This window comes from Hemicordylus capensis, chromosome 5 (assembly GCF_027244095.1).
Source record: "Hemicordylus capensis ecotype Gifberg chromosome 5, rHemCap1.1.pri, whole genome shotgun sequence".
In the NCBI taxonomy this organism is placed as follows: Eukaryota; Metazoa; Chordata; class Lepidosauria; order Squamata; family Cordylidae; genus Hemicordylus; species Hemicordylus capensis.
Genome location: NC_069661.1, coordinates 213,045,294 through 213,061,008, shown reverse-complemented (window position 1 = coordinate 213,061,008; position 15,715 = coordinate 213,045,294). Strand labels below are relative to the sequence as shown.

The 15,715-nt window shown below is 42.5% G+C and overlaps 1 protein-coding gene across 6 annotated transcripts in view; it reads left to right on the top strand.

Annotated features, from left to right (window-relative positions):
• The window catches only part of LOC128326384 (cytochrome P450 2D17-like), a 41,875-nt gene extending 35,809 nt beyond the window's left edge, over positions 1-6,066 (top strand). For all 6 annotated transcript variants that reach the window (XM_053253109.1, XM_053253106.1, XM_053253105.1 and 3 more), the window contains 3 exons: positions 4,497-4,684; positions 5,295-5,436; positions 5,662-6,066. In XM_053253109.1, coding sequence (XP_053109084.1) covers positions 4,497-4,684; positions 5,295-5,436; positions 5,662-5,840 — 509 coding nt within the window. In that variant the 3' untranslated portion in view covers positions 5,841-6,066. The remainder of the gene's footprint in view (positions 1-4,496; positions 4,685-5,294; positions 5,437-5,661) is intronic.
• The last annotated feature ends 9,649 nt before the right edge of the window (positions 6,067-15,715 follow it).

Sequence of the window (15,715 nt, the reverse complement as noted above, 5' to 3'; positions counted from 1 at the left end):
GCCCCAAAGACACAAAAACTTCAGAAATTCCCCAAAAATCACCCCTTTGTCCAATCCCCCTGAAATTGGGGTGGTAGCCTGCACCCATTAGGCACTACCACCCCACCCCGCTCTTTTTGCCCAGATCCCATGCTATGCCCCCAAACTGCCCCAAAGTCACTAAAACTTCAAAAAATCCCCCAAAATCGGCCATGAGCCGAATCACCCGAATTTTTCAGCCCCGAAATTCAGGTGATTCGGCTCGACCCCGAAAAATATCGGGGGACATCGGGGGTGATTCGGTTCGGCCCCGAATCACCCGAAATTGCTCTTTTCTGGCACAGATCGATCTGTGCCCGAAACTTTTTGCGCAACCCTAGTTGGTTCTAGTATGCTGAATTGATTTAGAATTTTTATTTCTCTCAGCGTTATTTTATTTCGCTGACACCATTTAAAGTTTCCGTATGAATATACAAGATCTCTGGATCTATGTATGTAAAGGTTTCCTGCAGAGGTAATGTGGTGTCGTACGCATGGAGGTACAAACTCGCAGATTTTTTTCAAGACGAATACAATAGAAGTTTATTAATTAAAACTTCTGTTGTTAGCATAGGTCTCTACTTAGAAAGTAGGATAGTTTACTTGCTTAGTTACAGGACTTCTGTTTTGACTGTTACAGAATATTTTCGTACCCTTCAGGCATATACAACTTATATAAGAATCTTGCTTTCTAAACTCTTTCTCTTTGCAGTTCTCCTTTAAACACATATTATACAGGACAATAATTTGTTCCCCTTCCCCCAGCCTTTTCACTAGGCTGTATATCAGACACTTTTACACAATGAACCAGTGGCCAGGGGTGCTTTCTATCAGCTTTGATTGATACTTCAGCTGCATCTGTTTCTTGAGATAAACAGCCTCAGAACAGTAGTACATATGCTGGTAACCTCTAGACTTGACTGCAGCAATGCACTCTATGTGGGGCTGCCTTTGCACTTCGTCCTGAAATTGCAGTTGGTACAGAATGTGGCAGCCAGATTGGTCATCGCAAAGAGACCATATTGCTCCTAAATTAAAAGAACTACAATGGCTACCAATAGGTTTCCGGGCAAAATACAAGGTGCTGGTTATATTGCCTATTGAGATCATCTGGAGAGGTTTGTCTGTTGTTGCCACCACTTCATCTGGTGGCTACACAGGGATGGGCCTTCTGTGTTGGAGCCCCAAGATTCTGGAATGCACTCCCTGCTGAAATAAGATCCTCCCCATCTCTGACAGCTTTTTAAAAGTCTTTAAAGACACACTTATTCACCCAAGATTTTTAGCTAGACTTATGGTTTTAATTTGTTTTTTAATTTGTTTTATGTTGCTGTAAACCGCCCTGAGATGGAAGTTTGAGTGGTTTACAAATCTCTCTCTCTCTCTCTCTCTCTCTCTCTCTCTCTCTCTCTCTCTCTCTCTCTCTCTCTCTCTCTCCTGGAGTAAAATGAAGCTAGAGAGTAAATTACACTGATCAAGACATATTCTGAATAAACCATTTAGCTTCATCGAATATTATTTTGTAAACTCCAACAGCTTCTGCAAATGGGGGCGGGGGAGTCAAAGAAAGTGGAAAAATGTTTCATCCACCATTATAAACAGCAATAGTAATGCTAGTAAAATGCCCCAGTGCTGCCCCATATGCATGCACTTGGTGGTGTAGCAGGGAATTGATGCCTGTTCTTAAGGCTTGGGGTTGGACAGGACCGGAAAGCTTTTCCCTTGCACACAAACTTCAGCCCTGTTTCCCCTACTCCCAAACAGGGACTGCGCCTGAGTTTGTAGCTGAGAAATAAGGGAAGCAATGAAGCTCTTCTCATGACCAGGGGATACCGGGCTAAAGGAACCTAGCCCGATTTCCCTTGGTCGTCTGCTGCCACGGGAGCCATGTGGCTCCCGCCAGCAAACCTCAAAAACGACACCTCCCCTTAAACAAAGTTAGCGGAGCAAGCGCTCCGCTAACCCCATTTTGTTGATCATGTGCTGCCGCAGCGTGGCTCGACACCATGGCAACACACAAGGAGACCCCCGCCAGGAGGCTGAAACAAGCCTCCTGGCCTCAGTGGGGACTCTCCCCAAGAGAGGGGCATCATGAAACTTCCTGGGGCTGGCTGGCCCCAAAATCCCACCCTGCCAGCTCCATGACGGAACCAGTTGTGTGAAGCGCCTCAACGACTAACAAAGCCTTGGTCTCACTTGCCTCTTATCTCCCTTTGGCTGCTATGCCTATTAAGAGGTGGCTTTGGTCAAGAACCAGAAGCTCTTCTTCTTGCATGGCACTATCGTAGGTTCTGCTCCCATCTAAAGTTTCTAATCAGAGTCAATTTCTGAAACATTGGTAGCTTCTGATTTTGGCCTTTTGTGTACATCAGAAAACTGAAGGTTGGCATGAATTGAAACAAGGGTCTCTACTCTTTACGGTATCATGCAGCTTTCCTTATTGATTTGGTAGAGTCCCTTTTTTCTGTTCCCTTTTCTGATAAACAATTATTCTTGTTTTGACCCTCTTTTTGCCTGTAGGAAGAAAACAAATCTTTAAAAATTTGTTGTGTGAGTTGCTAGAGTGGTCATTTTTCATCTTTAATTCTTGGATCTTGAGAAATTATGCCTCTAAGCAGGGGGCAAACATGTCTCTAATGCAGTGGTTCTCAACCTGGGGCCTCCAGATGTTGCTGAACTACAGCTCCCATCATCCCCTGCCACAATAAATTGGCATGGTCCTTGAGATGAAAATAGGGGATTTCCAAGTCTGTTCCTGTCCCCCCGCCCCCTGTGAAATGTTGGATGGCGTAATATGTTTGCTTGTTTCTTGGTTTGTTGTATATTTCCAAACCAGCATCGAGTTTTGTTTACATGCTCAAAAAACTAAAGGAAACTGATGCAGGTGAAAGGGTTTGAGAAAGTTACATGTATACAGGTTTCAGGAATTGTAATTAGCTAGTGTTATAGGTTATCATATGCATTTTTTAAAAAGCATTTTGAGAGAGTAATAGGTAGTTTAAATCATATTTTATAACTTTGCCCTCACTCTTCATTATAAAAGAAAAAAATTATAAGATTTTTTAAATGTCCTACAATTTCCCATTTTTCCATCAGAAAAATCCAAAAACTGCCTTAGAACATTAAAAAATATGCTTTTTGTTACAATGCTCCCGCCCCCCGCCACCCTCCAACCTTCCACTTCTCTAGTGATAATATGGGAGGGATTGAAAGGAAAGGCGTTCTGGAGCTTCAGTGATCATGACTGGGATCTAATTAGTGTGTGGAGAGCTAGAGAAGGTAGAGGATAGAAAGCAATCAAAACTTCCTACTAGACAAAACATTGTGGGGTGCGACAAATATGTACAGGAAGAGGGCAGGCAATTCACCAGACTGGGAGGTGAATTATAAGTTTTGAATTTGTTGGGGGGTTTTGTGAGTACTACACCTGAACCAATGTGATGGTCAAAGTGTTGTCTTCAAAGGGCCTCTTCTATCCTCCTGATCTGTTTATATATATCTCCTTCCTAGGAGCAAGTGAGGTGGAGGGTTTAGGTTCAGGGGTGGAGCTACAACTGAGCAAGAGTGTCCAATGAACACGGCCCTCCACTAGGGAGCGCTGTGCCCAAATTTCCTACATTGAAAGTGGGAAACTCAAAAATATTAACAGATTGTGAATGCCTGGACAGAAATATCTGAAATTTCACATGGTTCCTACATGGTTATATCATTAAATGATTGATTTTAAAAGATTTTTTAAAAAAATGTTTTTAAACACTTTAAAAAATGTATTAAAAGTACACAGGTGGACTGATCTTGAACTTCCATGTATTTAATGCTACCATCATGTTATACCCTCATATGAATTTTGAGAACTTCCAGCCAGTCTGGAATGATAACATGGGGTTGAAAAAAGAAAAGAAAAGGTGGCTGCTACTCTTTTTATATTATGGTAAGAAGCAATTTCCTGCAAATGATGCTTGAATGGTGGACAGAGTAGAGGATTCAATTTCAGAACCTTTTGTAACTTTCTGCCATGAAACAAAGCAGTTACGACACTTGTAAACAATTTTAGAAACTTTAAAAAAAATCATAAAAATCAATGAGTGAACCAATATCCTTGAAATCTACACTTTCATCATATGATAGCATTGGATGTTTAATTTAACTTAATACCATGTCAAATTTCAGAGCTTTATGCCCAGTTATTAATCTTTACGGGAGTTATTAAGGTATTTGAGTTTCCCACTGATCCCTATGGGGAAATCATCCAATGGTCCATGTTCAATTCTTGCACAAAGACTCCTTCAGAGATTGTTATGCCACTGGCTAGGTTGTTGTACTTGAATATTTCAAAACCATGCTCAGCCATAACACTCCCTGAGTGACCACTGGCCAATGTTGCTGAGAAACTTAAGAATACCACACTGAGCTACTTGGAGGAAGGCTGTGGTTGATATCTAATAAATGAATAATACTGAATTAATTAACATTTCCAGAAAGAGTTCAGGAAGAAATTGATAAAGTGATTGGAAGGGCCAAACCACCCATGATGGACGACCAGCAGAAGCTGCCTTATACTACTGCTGTGATACATGAAATTCAACGTTTTGCTGATATTTTACCTATTACATTTCCTTATATAACACACCAAGATATTGAAGTTGGCAAGTTTGTCATCCCTAAGGTATTTGTCATCCCTGGAAAAGGTATTTTTAGGAAACCATTCACAGTTGCTAAATCATTTAAGTCCAGATTCTGGTAGGTTGGTTCAGGTTTTTTACCTATTGATTTTATTTACAAGTTTTATAAAAGTTGTTGTAATATATACAGAAAAAATATAATAATTTTTTAAAAATACACTGTACTGTAACTGGCAAATTTGAGTGGGATCTGCAGTCTTCTTCCCAGGCCATTGTTGATCTGACCTATTCTGCCTTTTCCCACAGCACATCTCTTTTGGGCTCAGTTAATTTTCTGGCTCTGAATTCTGCCAGGAGGTGATCCCAAAAACTTAAAGCAAATACCCACTCTCTTTGCAGCTGTTTGGGAGATTTGTCATGAAGAGGATGTTTCTCCATTCTCTTCACTGGTGTCTGGAATGATGAGGAATATGTCCTCTCTATACCCACTTGTGTAAATAACTGTAACTGTAAAGGAAATGGTCTTTGGAGATGTATCAATCTTTCTGTAAAAGCAGCATATCATTTGCTTTATTTTGTTTATACTGCATAGTCATAAAAGTTTCAGATATAATAAGAAGAGGCGTCTTACTTCTTCTTTTTATGCCATCATAGGAAACCATAGTCTTCAGTCATCTGTCTTCTGTGCTGAGGGATGAATCCATGTGGGAGAAGCCACACCAATTTTATCCAGAGCATTTCCTGGATGCAAATGGACAGTTTGTGAAGCGAGAGGCCTTCCTGCCCTTTGGTGCAGGTAAATCCAAGGGAAGGGTAATTGGAATATAGAGGAAAAGATAGCATAGTTTTTCTTGCTCTTTTCAAAATGGGGTGGGTGTCCAAAGTAATGTTCGTGATCATGTCACTGCTCTGTATACTCAAGGGCTCTTTGTTGTATCAGGTGATTAAAGCATGTATCTAATTATTTAGAGTACAGGTGGCAATTCCCCAAAACAAAATATTTTGCTTCCCTTACTTGCAGGTCGCCATGCCTGTCCTGGAGAACAGTTGGTTAAAATGGAACTCTTCATCTTCTTCACTACCCTCCTGCAGCATTTTACTTTTCATATTCCTGAGAACTCTCCCAGGCCCAAGGGAGATAGGGTGTTTGCCCTAACAGTTTTTCCTTCTCCCTTCGAGATTTGTGCCATTCCTAGATAATATTTCCATGATATCTCTTGCCCAGTCTGTGCTGGCCTGAGAGTTGACAGCAAAGGGAAATTTGGAGAAATGGTAGGTGTAGATTAATCATTGCATTGCCCTGTTGTGAACGCCATTTAACTCTTAAATACCAGTGGCTGCTCAGGACAAGAATATGTTTTTCAATGTGGGATGGGAACAAACTCCAGAAATGTGATAAATAAATATATTTCTATCTCACTCAAAATGCTCTTGTGTTCAATAAATAAGATGCATTAGGAGTACCGTTTATAGAAAGGCTTCTCTTCTCCCACCTATGTTTCAGACACTTGGTTATATTTTAGTAAAACTGAATTAATAATTGAATTAATAATAATTAAAATTATTAATTATAGAATCAAATTAATTATCAAAATTGAATTATTATTATTGTTGTTGTTGATGTTGTTGTTGTTGTTGTTGTTTACACAGTCAGACAAGTGTTATTGACTGGTTTGTTTTATCCAGGCATCGAGTCCTTCCCAAGGACCTGGGATGCCAGAATTTTATTGTCAATGGTTATAGATATCGTCGCAGAATATAGGCTGTTCCCAGTAAAGCTGCATTTTGTAATTGGCTGATGGTGATTTCTGTGGCCTCTATGGTGTTGAGGTGCTCTTCAAGGTCTTTTGGAACTGCACCCAGGGCGCCAATGACCACTGGGATTATTTGGGTCTTCTTCTGCCACAGCCTTTCAATTTCAATTTGCAGATCTTTGTATTTGGTGATTTTTTCTATTTCTTTTTCTTCTATTCTGCTATCCCCTGGTATTGCTATGTTGATTATTTTGACTTGTTTTTCTTTCTTCTCGACTACAGTGATATCTGGTGTATTGTGTGGCAGATGTTTGTCTGTTTGTAGTCGGAAGTCCCATAATATTTTTACATCTTCATTTTCTTCAACTTTTTCAATTTTATGGTCCCACCAATTCTTGGCTACAGGTAACTTGTATTTTTTGCAGATGTTCCAGTGTATCATCCCTGCTACCTTGTCATGCCTTTGTTTGTAGTCAGTCTGTGCGATCTTTTTACAACAGCTGATGAGGTGGTCCACTGTTTCATCTGCTTCTTTACAAAGGCGGCACTTGCTGTTTGTTGTGGATTTTTCGACTTTTGCTCTTTTGCATTTGTTCTTAGTGCCTGTTCTTGTGCAGCCAGTATTAAACCCTCTGTTTCTTTCTTCAAGTTGCCATTCTTAAGCCATTGCCAGGTCTTGGTGATGTCTGATTTTCCACTTATATTGTGCAAATATTGACCATGCAGGGGCTTATTTTTCCATTTTTCTGCTCGGTTCTTGACTTGTTCTTTCTTGTAGGCCTGCTTTCTTTCATTGGTGTTGAATAGTTTTGCGTTATTGACCATTTGAAGTGCATCTTCTTCACTGTCCTTGATATATTCTTCAAGGCCTCTTTTCTCCTCCTCTACTGTTTGTTGGACTTGCAGCATTCCTCTTCCACCTGAGCTGCGAGGGAGGTATAGCCTATCGACATCACTGCGGGGGTGCAGAGCATGATTGATGGTCATGATTTTCCTGGTCTTATAATCTAGCGTCTCTAGCTCTGCCAGGGTCCAGTCTATTATTCCTGCAGTGTATCTGATAACAGGTATAGCCCAGGTGTTTATGGCTTGTATGGTGTTCCCGCCATTGAGTTTGGACTTATTATTATAGTAAAATATATGTTTCTGTTTCTTAAGAGTGGAAGAGTGACCCTATGGAAGTGGGTCACTAGGACTCTCCCCACAGGTCTAGCCACAATTGAGCATGGAGTCGGGGGAACAAATGTCCTGTAGCTGCCGGTGCTCAAGCACCGCCAGCAAGCCCCCACCCCACTGCCCATTTCAGCAGTTCTTGCACCCCTGCTACCAGGTGCTCCTTTCAATACTGATGCGCTGTCTGATACTGGCTCTGTTCTTCCTCCAGCTTGGCGCATGGCCCCTAACAATTCCTCACACTCCCTCCCAGGCTTCCTTGCAGCCAGGAAGTATCACCCTGCCACACATGTGAAAAAGTGCTTGGAGCTACACGCCATGCTGGAAGAATACAGTAGGCATGGCATGGCATGGCATGGCATGGCATGCCAATTAAAGTGAGTCCACAGCAGTGGACATACAGTCAGGAAGCACTGCCTGTGCCCCCATACATGTGAAGTTGTCCCACACCTTCAGCATGGAGCCCCACCAGAATACACTGGAAGCAAGACTTGGGGGGGAAAGCCACAATTTTATCAATAAATTCAAATTGGATTTTGCTGCCGGAAAACCTACACCCAGGCTGTGCAGGACTAACCTATGCCATGGTTGGACAACATAGCCCTTCCCCAGCCTGATGGGCGACACACTCTGGCTCAGAACCTGTCATCAGTTCAATGCTGATATCTGTCCCTCGTGGCCAACCAAAGGGTCAGGGCTGTTTTGTGGACTTCACGCATCCAAGCCACACAGCTTTTGAATATGTGACATCCTTGAAGCAGGTGAGCGTGTGAAATGTAGGTTTTAGGGTTTTTGTGCAGGTTTTATTCATTGAGGTAGGTTTTGTTTAGGGGGAAAAATCTTCCTTGCTTTCTTCTTTATCACACAGTTCTGTGCTTTACACAAAATATTAAAAAAACTGGGTCACAACATTTTATAGAAATGTAACAGCCACTTGCTCTTGTATAGACACAAAGAGGTTATTCTCTCACACAGGGGGAACTGGGCTAAGGAAGCCCAGCCTATTTTCCCCTGCATGAGAACCACTGGGAGCTGCTCGGCTCCCGGCGGCACCACGGTGGCAAGCCCGCCTCTGAAGCCCACCTTCAAAATGAGGTTGAGTGAGCAAGCGCTCCCTTAACCTCATTTTTTGGATCGACTGCCAGCCCCAGCTGCACTTGCAAAGTGCATTATGGGAGTTCTGGGGTCAGAGCAACACACCCTGGCTCTTGACTCTCTGCACTGCCCAAGGGGGCAGCTGCACATCTGGGCATGAAATCTCCACACCCAGACCGGCTGCCCAGATTGGTAGATAAGAATTTCACAGCTTCCTCCCGACTCACCCTGTAGCCCTTTCTCACTGTTCATGCGAAAGGGCCCAAGTCTCAGTTCTTTCTTTCATCACTTATTTCTCAGTGGTGACTGTGTGGGCCTTAGGGTGGTTGAGTATGCTGTGTTTTGAGGATAATTGAAGTTGTAGATGTTTCTTAGGCTTTACTGAACTTTTGCACATGTTGCCACCAGGAAAAATAAACTATAAAGCCTCCATAATACTTTAGACTCATTTCAGTCTCTCACTAGACCGGGTCTCACGATCAGTGAGACCCAGTTTAGGGCGCTGAGTGGGCAGGGAGCCCTGGGCGGCTGGGGCGGCTGCCCACACGATGGCAGGCTCCGAGACGGAGCTGGCGGGGGCTGGGGAGCTCGGAGGCCGCGCAGCCTCCGGAAGCCCCAATATGCCCTGCATGAGCGCGCAGGGCATACTGGGGAGACCCCCGAGCCGGGAGGCTGCTTTTAAGCCTCCCGGCCGGGGGTCTACTCACGACTAGCCACACCGCAGCTACTCATGAGAAGGGGCATATCTAGGGTGTGGCAGGCGGGGCACATGCCCTGGGCGCCACTTGATGGGGGGCGCCATTTCTTAAAATTAAAATTTTTTTTAAAAGGCCACCAAAAACAAAATGGCCACTGGGCATGCTCAAATGGCCTCTGTGAGGCCCTAGGCCATGCCAGGCCTCGCAGAGGCCATTTGAGCAAATGTGGTGGCCATTTTGTTTTCAGCGGCCATTTTAAAAATATATATTTAAAAAAATGACCGCCGCACATGCTCAAATGGTCCCTGCAAGGCCCTAGAGGCCAGCAGGGGGAGGGGGAACCTTTGAAGACCCCCCCCCCGGCCTTTAGGAAGCCCCCTGAAGGGGCTACAGGTTTTTTTTAATGTAAGTCACTGTACACATATTCAGATTGGCACTATGTACAGAGAATCAGGGCTTGTGAATACTGAGCTGAAGTTTATGAGCTAGGATTGTATTCATTTGCTCTTACTTTGCTTCTTGTGATAAGTGAGTTAAATGTGATGTCTTAATAATATGGCTATTAATGGTGAGTTTTTCTTTGAATCAGTGTGAAATCCTTAGTATTAAGGCCCACTTGGAGTTTCTTGCTCTTTCTCACATCTTAACTGTCTTTCTGAAATACCAAAATATATTCCAAGCAGTGACAGTTTACTCTGCATATCCTTTAATTATTTTCATAGTATCTGGGAAAAGTCAAATTCTCCATTTATTTTTAAAACGTATGTAATCGTGATGCTACAATGCATAGCAGAGAATTAGACAGGCACTTTTATTTAGTTTTTCCAAGGACACCACCACATAATATTTGGGTATTTCATGAGCCCCAGCATACTGAAATTTGTAGTTTTCCAGCATTTTTTTGGTCTGGCTACGTCCACTGCTTAATAGTTTTTGAAATATTAAAAGTTTAACAAGCTTGATTTGTATTTTTCAGCTGATATTATGGTAAAGTTATTTGAAAGATGGGTGTCAGATGTTTGGACAGGGGGCACAATTTCAGTGCTTGCCCTAAGCACTATTTTCCCTAGATACACCTCTGCTCACGAGCAGATAGCCCAGGTTTGCGGAGCACTCGCTCCGCAAACCCGGGCTAAGGGGCGGGCTACAGGAGCTAGTTAGCCACTCCAGAACCACCGGGCTCGGCTGCAAGCCCAGTGGTTCTTACGATCACAAAAATCAGGCTAGGATTTTCTTAGCCCGATTTTTGTCATTGTAAGAATAGCCCCACTGTGTGGCAAGCTCAATAAAGTTAGTTTATTGGAAGGTGCAAAAGATCCCAATTTTGAGAGGGTCACCTCTCCCTTCTTCAGGTGGGTGTGCAGATTGAAGTGAGCCACGCAACTCCCCAATCCCATTACTTAAATATGTGGGGTCACATCTTCATGGTTCTTTTCAGACCGCAGGGCTCCCGGCCAGCTTCAGGGAGGGAAGGGGCTGGCAGGCTATCACAAAAACGGGGTTAGGAGAGTGCTCGCTCTCCTAACCTCATTTTAGAGGGTGGCTACACAGGTGGGTTTGCACCAAGGTGCTGCCAGGATCGGGCCCGATCCCAGCGGTACACACAAACAGACAAAACCAGGCTGGGCTTCCTTAGCCCGTTTTTGCCTGCACATGTGAATAGCTTCATTGTTTTCTCTCTAACCTCGTTTCATCACGGTAGCTAATCCTCTAGTTTTAATCTAGCTGGAGGTACTAGGCAGGAATGCCCCCTCTCCCCATCACTCTTCAATATATCCTTTGAACCCGTAGCTATTGCTATTAGGCAAAGCCAAACAATGAAGCTATTCTTACTCGTAGCGAAAACCGGGCTAGGGAAGCCCAGCCTGGTTTTTTGCTGTGCGTAAGAACCACAGGGCAGCGCAGCAGCAAGCCCTATAAAGTAGCCTGCCGCTTAACCCAGGTCTTGGGCGCGAGCACACCCAAACACCGGGTTAATTGATCATGTGTCTGCTGCAGCACACTCGGGGGGGGGGGTTTCCAATAATGAACTGAGCACTCGTGTAGTGCTTTATTGGGGCTCCAGGGGGCTGGGCACTTCCCTGCGCCCAACTCCTGGAGCTTCATTCTCTGGCATTTGTGTGGGTGAAGAGGATCTTAAGCCTGATTATATGCAGATGATGCCTCACTTTTCTTATCTAATCCCGTGGCATCTCTCCCTCCACTGATTGCTTTGATTACCAATTTGGGAGTCTATGAGGCTATACAGTGAATTACCTAAAGTGCTTCTTGCCTTGCTTCTTGGTGCAGCTTCTAAAAGATCCTCTATTGAATATGTGGGGCTTTAAATGAACTGACAGCCATTTTAAATATCTTGGCCTACTAATTCCTAAGGAACTTAAATAGTTGTTCAAACTTTGGAAGCATTGGGAAAGGCTCCAATTTAGTCTTTGGGGGAAATTAATATCCTCAAATATTATATTGGTCCTAGATTTATATATTTGTTACATTGTCTAACTACATAATCCTCTTCATTATTTAGAAAATTTGATGTTTTCTTTAGATCCTTTTTTCTTTTGTGGAGAAAACAAGCAACCTAGAATTTTCTATTTTAAAAACTGCAGTTTTTCAAGGGAGCAACTAACAGTAGCCCTATCCTTAGGCTGGGTAGAGGTAAGCAGTATACATGATATTTTGTTAAATACAACATTTACCACTGAAGAAGACTCAATTAGAGTTGAAATGTGTCTGGCAACAGGATATCCATGAACAGATGCTGGCAAAACTATGACATGTTATCCCTCAGCTAAAACAAGACACTAGGAAGATTGACTTGGACTTCTCCCATCTTATTGCTGAGTTTTTGGACTATTGGACTTCTTAATTTGATATAGCGACCATCTTAATTACTATGTTGTATGTGTATATAGATATAGTTTTATTGATTGCGTTTTATAACTCCTTACATAATTGAACAGTATACCCTAAGGGAATAGTTTTATTATAATTATACTAAAATATATGTATACATCTGGATTCTCTTTTGATGCCGAAACCGCAGAATAACCATTGCTGACAGACCTGTATGCTGGTTGACTTGGGCCAATAACGTGATCTTCTTCTTATTCCGACTGAAATCTTCTATTTCTATCTTCAGACCATTTCATGTGTTACAAGATAAATAGTTTAAAACCTAGTGCTGCCTTGCAATATATCCAGATAAATCTCTAGCATTTCTAAATGGCCTGATGTTCTTAGTGCATTTGACATTTCAGAAATAATTAAATGTTATCGTTCTATTGCAGGGTCCAATCATGCTCATAATACACTGTATAATTTTGTTAGAACCCATGCAGCAGTCTCACTTGATTCTGAAAAAGCTAAATGGAGTTTAGAATTGAATGTACTTATTTTACAGCACCAATGGAATCTGATTCTTGGTGCAACTGCTAAGTATCATATGATCTGAGGCTTAAATTTATTCAATTAAAAAAATTAGTTTTTCACTCATATTGGACCTTGCTCAGATTCCATGAATTGGGTATTAGGGAATCAGATAACGGCTGGAGGTGTGGGGTGGGAGAGGTGGGCTTGTTTGTTTGTTCGTTTGTTTGTTCATTTGTTTATCAAATTTGTTCATCACCCCAAGCATCCGTCTCTGGGCAGTTTACAACAATATAAAACAGGTTAAAACATAGTTTCTTAACCTTGTGCCTCCAGATGTTGTTGGACTACAACTCCCAGAATCCCCAGACATGGCCTTTGTGGCTGGGGATTCTGGGAGTTGTAGTCCAACAACATCTGGGGGCCCAAGGTTAAGAAACCCTGGGTTAAAACACAGAAAATAAAAACCTTAAAACAAATTAAAAACCACAGTCAAATTAAAAGTTTGGTGAAGAGATAAGTCTTTAAGTATTTTTAAATATTGTCAGAGATAGGGAGGCTCTTATTTCATCAGGGAGCACATTCCAAGTCTCGGGGCAGCAACAGAGAAAGCCCATCCCTGTGTGGCCACCAGGGCACTTTCCAGATTAACCCTTACCACAGTGTCACTATGGATCTGCAAAGTGTGCTTCCGTATTGCCTGTGTATCAACATCGCAGTCCCTATGCTGGCATTTCCGATGCCTTGTTTCAGGTTTTATTGCTCTGTTATAGTCTTACAACATTGTAAAAATAGCTGTATTTTTCTGTTTTAGGGAGTTTCAGGCAAACTAGAAAAGACTGCACTCCCTGCTGGTGGATTTGTGCAACATCCTTTAATTATGTTGTCAATTTGATCCCATCAAGCCAAAGCATTTTATGGCGGTTGTAGCTGTAATCTGGAAAGCTCCCAGACTACCCAGTGGCAACTGCAGACGATCCTCTCTGGATGATTTCAACAGGTGGTGGGGCTCATTACATTTGTTTCTAAATTGTAAAGTTATAGTTCCATTTTGGAAGGGGATCACTGACTGTGTTAACAGTTCTTCTAAGGAAATATCCCCTTGACCCTATTTCGATATTACTGGGTTTACCTCCTGATACAGAAGGAATCATCCAAGATCAGTGGAACTGGCTAACTAGGGCCTTTCTTGTGGCTAAATGCATTATTCTACAAAACTGGAACTAGCCACCTAATGACGCAGCGGGAAATGACTTGACTAGCAAGCCAGAGGTTGCCAATTTGAATCCCCACTGGTATGTTTCCCAGACTATGGGAAAAACCTATATCGGGCGGCAGCGATATAAAAAGATGCTGAAAGGCATCATCTCATACTGTGCGGGAGGAGGCAAGCGTAAACCCTTCCTGTATTCAATCAAAGACAACCACAGGGCTCTGTGGGCGCCAGGAGTTGAAATCGACTTGGCGGCACACTTACTAAGGGTGGTACCCAATTGACTTGACTTGACTTGACGGCACACTTTACCTTTACCTTACAAAATTGGAAATGTAGACATTCTCCAGATTTTGATAATTGGATCCCTGACTTGATCACTCTAGCAGTGTATGAACATCCCCTTTTTGGTAGAATGTGTCTTTCTAAGTATGACAAGATCCGGTCTGAGTTTCTGAACCTATTTTCAGTATAAGAGCGGAGTGACCCTTTCTTCTTTTCTTTTTCTCTCTGTCCCCTTTTTAAGGGGTATAGGGAGGAAGGAAGGAAAGAGTGACCGATTCATTGCTTACAAATACTATAAGCAATGGGTTTTTAAACAATGTATACTGCATTGGGAGAAAGACCCTGGAAAAATGTGTTGTAAATAATGTTTATATGTCTTTATTTTGTACTTCAAAAACAGTCAATAAAAAGGAGCAGCAATGTAACATCAGCAAATAAAAAATAGGAAATTGTGGTCACAACAACAGAATATATTCCTATTTACTTGAAAGTAAAGCCCAATAGGTTTAATGGGTCTTACTCCCAAGAAAGTGTGCTCAGGATTTCAGCCAAGTCATTTCAGACAATCAGGCATGAGGAAAGAACAATTCAGCATGATTAAGTGTAATTTTCAGCAAATAGTTTATTGAGAGAATAAGGAGACCATCGCTGACATGATGTGCAGCATTACAGCGTCATAATGCTGTGCCCCAGACCTGCTGCAGACTCCTATGGCAGCCTAGATGCTGTTAAGAACAGGCGTTTCATCCAGCAGTGCTTCTGCAGTTTCCCCCATTGTTATCAATGGAGAAAACTGTGCAAGCACTGCAGGCAGATCCAATCTTCTGTAACAGCTTTGGAGCTGTCTTAGGATTCTACAGCGGCCCCGGGGTGCAGTATTACAGCTCTGCTGCACATCATGGTTTATTCCATCCCTAGCTTTTCAGGAGCTTGGAGCTTTTCAGGCGGTGGGGTGGGGTGGGGATGCTGCTGCAGTTTGTTGCATGCACTAAACTGGAAGTGTGCAATAACAAAATTTAAATTTTTTAAAAGGAAAGTTTAGAGTGTGAGAGACAGGGAGCCTAACCCACAATGTTCATCAGTGCTTCAACCTGGTACAAACAGAAAACAGAGGGATGAGTTGGTTAAAAAAATGTTAGGTATAGACATACCTATGATTCTTTGTGCAGTCCCTTGCACATACCCACAGAACCTCACTATGTATCTGAATCGAGTTCATCTCTCCACTGCTCATGTTTGCTTTATAAGCTTTGTTTGCCATGTAATTTTCTCAGCCTTGAACTTTCATTCACTTATTATGCATTAGATACTGTTGTGGACACCCTGGTCCCTGACGCCAACATTAAACCCAGGGTTACCAATCCAGAATTATGTAGAATCCAGGCTTGTCTGGTTCCATTTTATTAAGGAATCAATTAATGCCTGAACTCAGATGAACTAACCAGTGCATGACACCCAGGTCTCATGAATTGCTTCTGGGACAGATGGTAACTG